General features: G+C 32.8%; 1 protein-coding gene across 1 annotated transcript in view; it reads right to left on the bottom strand.

The window, feature by feature from the left end:
- Nucleotides 1–5,508: 5,508 nt before the first annotated feature.
- The window catches only part of LOC106461215 (cadherin-23-like), a 93,407-nt gene continuing 88,764 nt past the window's right edge, over nt 5,509–10,151 (bottom strand). The window contains exons 40-41 of the mRNA XM_022389753.1: nt 7,073–7,102; nt 5,509–5,816 (exon numbers count right to left, since the gene is read on the bottom strand). Of these exons, the coding sequence (XP_022245461.1) occupies nt 5,732–5,816; nt 7,073–7,102 (115 nt within the window). The 3' untranslated portion in view covers nt 5,509–5,731. The remainder of the gene's footprint in view (nt 5,817–7,072; nt 7,103–10,151) is intronic.

A 10,151-nucleotide genomic window follows, 5' to 3' on the forward strand; every position in this document is an offset into this window, starting at 1 on the left:
GGCGAGCATGTTTGGTGGGACGGGGATTCGAACCCGCAGATTACGAATTGAGTGCCCTAACCACTTGGCCATGCCGAGCGCATATATGGTCGGAGACAGAAACTCCTAAGTAGGCTATACCATAGCTGAGTAGGCTTGTTATAAAAATGCATAAATAAATCTCTATAGCAGCTCTTCTTTCAGGGACCTCCTTGTTCACGTGCACCCATCGTAAATCCTTGTTCACGTGCACCCATCGTAAATACTGCAATATTATTATAAAGCTTGTTAAGTATCAAAATTTACGTTCAACGAATAGTGTCAATCGAAAAAAAAAAATCAGATAAAATAGCATAATTAAATAAAATAATTGGCAAGAATTTTAAAAAAATCTTCGTTACTTAGATAACCCATATAATTAATAAATATGTTAAACTGATTTGTTATCAAGCTTTCTCTAAACAATCGCGACCTTCTCAAAAAATGGTTGGTGAATATCAGCAGAGACAGTTTCAAACACAGGATGTGAAGAGAGCATTTCCTCACGATGGATTATTACGTCAGAGTTAAGTTTATCACATACTTCATATGTATAGTCATGATGATTTGCTAGCGATTTCACAGTTACGACTGTGTCATTTTAATTGTAACGGTTCATTTACAAATTGATTGCTACTAGTATTTCAGACATACATCCTCCCAAAAATGATATGTTATTCATTCTTTTGCTGTGGGCACTGTGTTTTTCGCGCACCGAGCGAATCCCCACCTCCTTTTACTACAAAACGAAAATGGTGCCTTTATCGAAGAAAAGATTACAGGTACAAAAGAATGATGACGTCCTAAAAACGCTAAACGACCCCCATGTTGCTTGCGACTCGAAGAAAAGTCACCCGGATCATGACTACTGCGTCAATCCTACCTCTCTTGTAACCAGACTTGATGCTTCGCGGAAGAAACTTCAAGATGCACATAAAACACTGAAAGTAGTCAAGCAGAAGGCAAAGAGAAGAGACGCAACAATATCAAAACTTTTAGGGATAATTTGCGATGAAATATACGGTAATCACTGGTGTATGAGTGAGTTGCAAAGTGGGGTGATTGGCTAGATATGTAGATTTTACAATGAGAAATTAAAAGTATAAGGTGCTGCTAAAAGCAATTTGTGTGCTGCCAAAGGCAGCTCAGTCTAGGATATATAAAACTGATATAATAATATAATTTACGGTTGATATATAAGTCAAGTATGTGAAAAGTATGCTGTAGCGCCCCCGGTAATTATACACGTTTCTCGCTTCATTACTCGTTTTGAACGCTATCTTGGATTCCTCACATCGGCACGGCGTTTCTCTTTGGTTGAGACAAGAGTGCGCGCTCCAGTGTTAAATATACAACTATGTGCTAATGTCGCAGAGACGTATATATATATATATATATAGTGATGGGCTTGATACTCAAATATACAGAACATTTGTTAAGTGGCTGTATTGAGAATTAAAAATTAACCGAGATACACATGTACGTATGTAACATTATGTTGATGAATAAGCTGTTGGACGATAAGAGAAAAAAATAGCTGTCTTTAATCCTGATTGCAGATAGTAATAGTACTTCTGGACTAAAGATACAGTAACTTTATTTAAAGAAAACCGTAGCATAGAGTCGGAACGTCATCCTACTCAAGAAACAAGGCAGGAGTTATTTAAAATTCCAGTAATGTTATTTTATCAGCCATGTAATAAAACTATCACTCTGCTCTTTTCTTAAATCAGAACCAAAAATATTTGCTTACTTCAATTTAGTTAACAGTTGATAAGGTCAAACTGGTGCACAGTTTTCCTCTATAACAATAAAAGTATGTAAAAGAGGTATGCGGTATGCATAACAAGTTGCAAACAGTATTGTAAAGAAACATAGCAACACAACGTTTCGCTACGTTAACGTGGTATCACAGGCGCAAACTTTTCTTAAATAATCCACACCTACATTAGGTGCAGCATAGCTTTGTGCTTTGAACTCGTAATTTTGCTGCCAAACTTTTAGGGAAATATGTGATTAAGCTATTTTGGAAACACCTCGACAAACTAATGTGATATGGTTTCATCTTTAAAATAAGAAAGTAGCAACGTGTCAGAAGTCACATTACTCGGTTTGCTACTACTAGTGAAGCAACTGTATTGTAGCCACATCTAGCACTTAAATACAGAGATAGCCAAATGTCAGAAATCATACTGTGGCATTCACAGATGGGACGGATTTCCCAAGAAGTGTGAGATAAATCATTCCACAATAACAACAGGGTTTGCCCAGGAAATTTACAAAGGTTTTTTTATGAGAGAGTCAATTACACTGATATTTATATTTAGTGTGCTGAAAAACGAAGCTGGACACATTGGAAACAAGCAAGCTGAATCTTTACTAAGACAATAAAAAGAAAAGCAGTGCACATAACAACTACCAACAAGCAGACAGTTCTTTCATTCTTAGTTGGTGTTTAGCCTTGTTGCCTCCTCTCTCTCAGGATTGAATATTCCAAAACTAAAACAGTGATCCTCCAAAAATAAAGCAGGTCTTCCCATAGGTTGACTAATGGAAAATTGAACTAAGAAAGTACACTAGAATCTAGAATATCAACTCACTTTCTTTATCAAGTAGACAGCATCAACCTCATACCTTTGTTCCCTGACAGTAATGGTCAGCTGTCACTTTCATTCAACATCATAATCAGCAAGCAAAGGATATTCCAGTTCTAAGTCTTTAATTTGTATGTTTTATCTAATGCTGAAATATCCTTGCAAGCAGTAGAGACATTACCTAGATAAAGAGAGAAAAGAATGAACTAGAATGAAGCCATGCTAGCAAACTAAAAATCAAAAATTTTGAACATTTCTATATCACTATAGAAGATAGAAAACCCATGATATCCCCACATTACCCAATTTTCTACAACTGATTAGGCAAATTTAATGTGGCTACGTCCAGCTTTGAAATAATAATAAAGTAGTAATGTAACATAAATCTCATTCAGCAATTAGCTAGTTAGGAATAAATGTAGAACTTTTATGGATACAGACCTAAAACGTACTGTTTTGTTTATAGATATAATTGCACAGCTTTTTTTTTTTATATACAGTCTCTGGAATTCATGACTTAAATGTAGATTTTTCTTTCTGAATTTATCAAGACATGTTTGTGTTAAATATTCAGAACCAATTAAATTACTGGTAGATGGGAAAATAACATTCAAGGGTAAAATTAGTATAGTTGAAACTTTGAATTTTGGTCATCAAAAACAAATTAGTTAGAGTGATGCTGATCATAATGAAGATTTTTACAAATAGTCTCTATAAAAGAAGGGAAGAGAGGTCATGAAGCCATCTGAGTAGGGCCCCTGACTACATGCCAAAATCATAACTTCTGATATTCTATCCCAAAGAACTTGAAAAATCAGAGAGTCATTGAATGGATTGTGCTATATTCCAGAATTGCAAGACTAACCTAAAAGGTTCCTAGCTTCAGAGGTATATACTATAATTTTTGTCATGTGTGACAAATTCCTACATATCTTCTGCTGTTTGATTCTACAGGCTATTAACATCATAACAAAAAATCAAGGGCTGATAATCTAAGTGTTACATTTTGTTAGAGTGCCTCCCAGAAAAGCTAAGTCATAAAATAAACAATCCAGAACAGTTTACTTTAGAATCCTAAGAAGAAGTCAACAGCACATTTTTAGTATCCTTTTGAAAATAAACATACAGATAATGCTGCAACTTTTACTAGTTTATAAATAATTTAGATGCTATCCATCTTGAACTATGACAGGAAGAGAAACCTGTTTAATAAGAAAATGCTGACTCACCATTTTCCAATTTTGTAACCCTTGTTTTTTTATTCTCACTTATCAGGGATTTGTGTGTGTGGAGGGTTCAGCCCATTCTTTTACTCTGTTGGTTAATAGTTAATTCAAGTTAAGTTCCCATAAGAGCTTATTTAAAATCATGATTACTGCCGATAACAGAGCTGAGACAGCCAAACTAGTTGAAGTCCGTATTCAAAAATATACCAAATATAATTAGAATATGTTTGTTTTGAAATTAAGCACAAAACTACACAATGAGCTATCTGTGCTCTGCCCACCACGGGTATCGAAAACCCGGTTTCTAGCGTTATAAGTCCGCAGACATACCACTGTGCCATTGGGGGGCCAATTAGAATATACTGGTGTCAATGTAACTGTAGCTGTAATTTCTAGTGACAACTTATAAATTGGACCAAGGTTCAAGGTAGGAAGCAACAAAACAAAGGTACAGCAAGGAAGTAATTTTAAATAACTTATAATGCACCGATTACCCCAAAGTGTACAGCAAGATTTTGTGACAACAGGTCAAGAACCATGGACCTTCAGCTCCACAGTCAACCATTAAGTCACAACTGACCCAATTGGGACCTGAAACATTATTATTGTAAAGTGAAATTAGTCTTCAATAGACTTTGAAAGAAATACAATCAGATATATATGACTCACAAGAAAAAGATTAGCAATAAGTAAATTATACCACAAAATAAAAATATGCAGTCAAAAACTTCAGAGAGTAACAGATGGGCTTACAAATGGTATAATTATTCAGTCTATTATTCTTGTCTTTATTATGTGTATTATTATTTTCACAACGTTTTGATTAGTGAATTCTCTGGCCATCATCAGGTGTTATATCAGACATTCTTTTGTATGCATCACAACCAGAAGGCTTTTTGTGGAATTACCAGAATTTGAACCCCCGAACCTGTGATTCCGGATACGGGCACTCTAACCACTTGGCTATAAGGAGAACACATCTCAAAAGTGTCTAAAGAATTCATTTGAGTTTTTCAACAATGTTAAAAACTGATGTTTGCAGTTGGAATATACTTAGTCATTATGTGACTTATTTACAGATCACTGTAAATCTTAATGAAGTAAATAGTTTGGTAATACAGTCATTGTTTGAAAGACAAGTCAAATATCAAGAGTTAAGAAAAGTTTTTTTAATACATATTATGTTGTTTAACAAAGAAATTTTTGTATTCCTTTAATATAATAATCACTGCAATAATTAAACAAACAAACCCTAAACTGAATTGACAAGGAACTCCTGTATTTAAGAATGAAATTTCAATCAACAGAACAAGAAGAATTGAGACTTTTTTTTAGCCATTATTTTAGTCTTTTAACTTTCACTTTTTCTACATACATAACTTTATCACCATTTAGTATTTTGAAATGATGAACAACAATTAAGGAACATAGTTTTATTTATCTGTGAGGTACTCCAGTACATTTATTTAAAAAAAAAAGTTTCAATATCAAAGCAAACTTTTGCCTAGCAAAATATACCAATTAAAATCAATTTTAATATTCTGAAAAAATTAAGTAAGATTTCAGAATGGTTCTGTATGAATTTTTTGAATCTTAAAATATTTTGTTTATCATTACATACTGTAACAGTTGTGTATCACGAAACAGAAATATTCACACAAAGCAAGATGTTTGTTCCTTGTAAGTATAGTCTTTATTTTTAAAATCTCAGTTACACATGTATAATCCCTTATATAAAGCTATTATACTTTAGAGGTTATTTACATTTGAAAATAATTATAATGGGATCAAGAAATACATATGAAAATATTATTTAATAGCAGGTTCACATAAATTTCAGGAACCAGTCAAGAAACTTATAAAAGACAACAGGTGTTTTCAGTGAAACCTCATTTAGTGTAAAATAGGGTAACTTCTAAACGATGCTGTATCAGCCATTGGTGTGTTCATTTCTTGCCATTCATATATCCTCTGTTGTCTGAAATAATTAAAAAAATAGCTTAAACTGACTAATTCTATGAAGTATTAACTTCTTTTTACATAGAAAACATATTGCTACAAAGGCTTTATTATTGATGATTGTAGTACTTTATGAAGCATCAATAAAATTAAGTTGTACAGGATATGCTTAAAAACAAAATTAGTTCTGAGATTTTTTTCTATAAACTGAAGCCTAAAAGTTAAATGAAAAATGTTTCCTACCTTGCCAATGACAAACAGCTTTGATGGTTTATTGTATTTCTCCTAATTATAAAATGTAGTAGGTTTTACTGCGGTTTAGAATGTCTTAAAACTCTACTCAAGCACTGTAACTTCATATTTATAAAGTGGAAATTATTAGTGTTTATTGCTTTCTGTAAAAGTTAGTATAAACTAGTCAAAAGTTAATCTCAAGACAGATATAGAAGTAGCATACAATGCTGCACTAAAGGTAGGTTAAGAGGCACTGTGGTTACCAAAGCACTTTATATTCTCCAACTTTGAGCAATAAACTACCAATTGAGCACTTTTAGCTACTTAATCACTTATAACACAGAAAATTCCTTTACAATTTCAGTAACATTCAAGACACTAGAACTTATAAACAGGCAAGAAAGTGGAAAAGGATATAATAATTTTGTTTATTGAAAACATTTTATATTTTGTTTTTACAAATTTTGGAGAACAGCAATAAATAATCTTTCAATAAATTTGGATTATCATATTTTTGTACTTTTGAAACTGTCATTCCAAACAAACTGCATAAAACTTCTATCTCTTGAATGTGCCAAGCCACCATGTTGAAAAAAGAAAGATTTGAGCTTATTACTTAGTTCCACATTCACATAGTGGTGTAGCAACTAAAAGCTGCTTTTTAACAGTTGCTACAGCACTGAAACCAATCTCACTATGATGTCTTAACATTGTTGGAAAATGTGTTAAAGTATGAAATCTAATAGTTAAAAATAACTATAGTAGACTGAAACATTCATTAGGAAATGTAAACAAATCAAAAGGAAAATTAACATAACATTTATGTATTACTAAATATGCACATTTTAAGACTAATTTAGCAAAACGTAAAAAAAATATTGGAATTAAGTTTTGTAATTTTTGTGAACTGCTGGCAGCAAGTTTATATCAAGACACTTTTTAAAAATAATAAGAAAATTTATCTATTTAATATTTTAATTTGACAAGATATTTTTTAATAATACACATCAGATCTACTAAGTCCATAGTATTTTTACTTACTCAGCTGGGCTCAGAACTGATTCTGGAACTCTACAATTTAAAATGAAAAAAAAATTAATAAATTTCAAACAGAAAATGTACGTAATAAATATGCTACTGACAACACTCCCAATATATTATTTTTTAACCTATTTGAAACAAAATCAGTAAGAAAAGTTTCTTTTACATTTTATTATCAATTAAAATATTCCACAATGTACTTGGAAAACAATGTAGGATGATAAAATTCTAAAGGTATAACTCAATTATAATTGTTTAGAGGTGACTAAACCAAAATGTTACACTGTTAATGTAATCAACTAGTTTAAAAATAAGGGCATCCGTGGTACAGGAAGAAAGAATTCTTAGTTTAAATCCTGTCTTTTCAACAAACCACCCTTTCAATCTATATACAAGCCAAAATTACAAATGCTTAAAAAAAAAAAGAACTTACATCTAGTTGTATTTCAAAAAAAACACAGTTCTGTTTTTGAGATTAAAGCACTGTTGTAACAAATATGGTAATGGAAAACTTTTATTTTTTTACATATGCCAGTTATTAAAATTTCAAAATCCGATTGCATAAATCACTTGTGTTGGACTGAATACAGTAAAGCAGTTATAAACCTGAGTTGTAAATACACATTACTAGTGAGGCTAAAAGCAAACCCTTTGTAAGCTATGCAGTAGGATTCAACATTATGTCGAGTACGAAATTCTATATATCTACTGATATTTCAGAAAATAACAAACAAACAATATAGTATTGAAAATACAAAGGGTGGTACACATACAGGAGTGTGAACAATGACCAACTGATGTGTTATTACAGAAAATCATCTATAAGTGAATTTGCTCTAAACATAATTTGTCAATGTATAATTGTAAAATAGTTTGAAGTGTCATGTATTACTCCTCATAAGCCAGCCAAGTTGTTTGGTTGCAATTTCACATTCTGTTTTTCCATATAATCCCACACAGCCTTCATAATATTCAAATTGGGACACCTCCTACAAAAACATGAAATATTGCTTCAATCTGTTGCTTACATTAGTCTTCCTTAACCAAAACTTTGATTTCTACATGCTTGTTATGTACCATATTTTGTTCTTGAAGCCTGTTTATCCTTTAGATATTGTTTCACCACATTCATTGAATGCTTAGGATCACTGTCTTGCTGGAAAATGAATCCCTGCCATGTCTCGTTCTTGAAGAAATGACATGATGGATAAGAATCTACTTATTTCTGTCAGCAGCAGTTAGGACTTTTGTTTGAGCTGTAGCCCACACATGTACTGATTCCTCAGCATGATTTACTTTAGATGATGTATATTAATCAAGCTTTACCAAACATTTTGAATGTGGATTCTACTGTAAAGAGCACCCTCCTCCAGTGTACTCATATCAATATTTAGTCTAATGGCCATTATTGTCTTTTGCTTTGGATATCTCTAACTAAGCAGTGGAGTTTGAGCGGCTGCATGTCCACTGAGGCCACTTTGTGCTAATATTTATGTTACTGTTCTAGAGGTAATATTCAAATGTGTCCTTACAGCTAGGCCATTGGTTATATCTCTACTGGATTGTTGTTTATCATGTAAAGAGCATGCTCTAAGGTACTAAACATTATTTATAAAGAGCATATAGAAACTCTGAAGAGGGCATATGAAATTTCTGCCTCAATCTTTTGCATAGAATAGAATTTACAAGACAAACTTCGACTTCTACATGTTTGTCATGTGATATTTTTGTCTAGGAAGTCATGAATGTATTCACTACTCTAGTGCTGGGAACAGTATGAATTCCTGTACTTGTATAAGCATTATGCTGGTGTGAAAGTCTAATTGGTTGAATGAGAGTCAATCACAGTGTATAATATCAACATGTGACTGTACTCTGATGTATTTCATTTTCATACAATAGAGGAAAAGTAATCCAATAAAATTTCCAATTTATTCATTGTTTCCATAATTACTTTCAATATTGTATATATATATATAAAATAAGCTGTCATAGAAACACAACAAAAGGCCTAAAATAATAATAAAGATTGTGATTGTAAGACTTGGTAGTTGCAATCATGTATGCTTTGATTTAAATAGAAAGTCTGGACATCCAGCATAGAACACATGATTGTATAAATCTTAATATTAAAATGCATAACTAGTTAAAGCCACTTCTTCCAATCTAAGATCATTTTTGAGGAGTCAAGATGACCAGTCAGCAAATAGTTGTAATAGCACTACAATAATCACCTTGTAAAATATATATCAATTTAACAGTATATGTCACAGTTCAAATGAGACACATAAAAGAGGAAATATGGAAAGTTAACATTTTCCTAAACTGAAAATTTATTTCCAATAGATACTTACCTCCCCTCAGAGAAACTTTCTGAACTTGTACTGCCCTCTATTGGGGCAAATCTTTGCTTGCCACTAGCCTTGCTACTCCCACTTACTTCTGTGTACTAACATGTAAATGATTATGCAGCAACCCTTCACCAACAGGAGTGCAACACTACCCATATCATAACTAGCACCTTCTCTAGCACCTTGCAGCTGGTAATCACTTCGAGATTAATCACATCAAACCAAACCACACTGGAAGTGGGGAGGATGGGTGAGAAATGCAAGCAGAGGCAAGGAACTATTGGAAATACATTTTCAGCTTAGAAAATGTTAACTTCTGATACAATATCTTACCTCCTTGCACAAAAAACTAGAGTCCCACATTGAACCGGTAGATGAATGGTGAGAAGACGATCCCCCTTTAAGAATCACCCAAAGAAAATTAAAAACAACACATCTGTGGAAGACCACACCACTTCTGAGCCAGGTATACATTTTACCATTTAATAATGTGTTACCAAAAAGGGCAGAATCATGGAGGGACACAACGAAAAAATTACAGAAATAATGGGACCCCTAGTGTAGAGTGGCTAGGGCACAACAGACTGTAAATGGGAGTTTGATCTCAACCAACATCTGGCAGCATCTGGAATTGTACATTAGGTCTGCAGTAGGAAGAGCATTCTCCTCCTTTAGTACATATACACTGAGTGGTCACAAGTAAATAGACACCTAATTTTTCGTCATTT

This window comes from Limulus polyphemus, unplaced genomic scaffold, assembly GCF_000517525.1.
Source record: "Limulus polyphemus unplaced genomic scaffold, Limulus_polyphemus-2.1.2 Scaffold1, whole genome shotgun sequence".
Taxonomy (NCBI): Eukaryota; Metazoa; Arthropoda; class Merostomata; order Xiphosura; family Limulidae; genus Limulus; species Limulus polyphemus.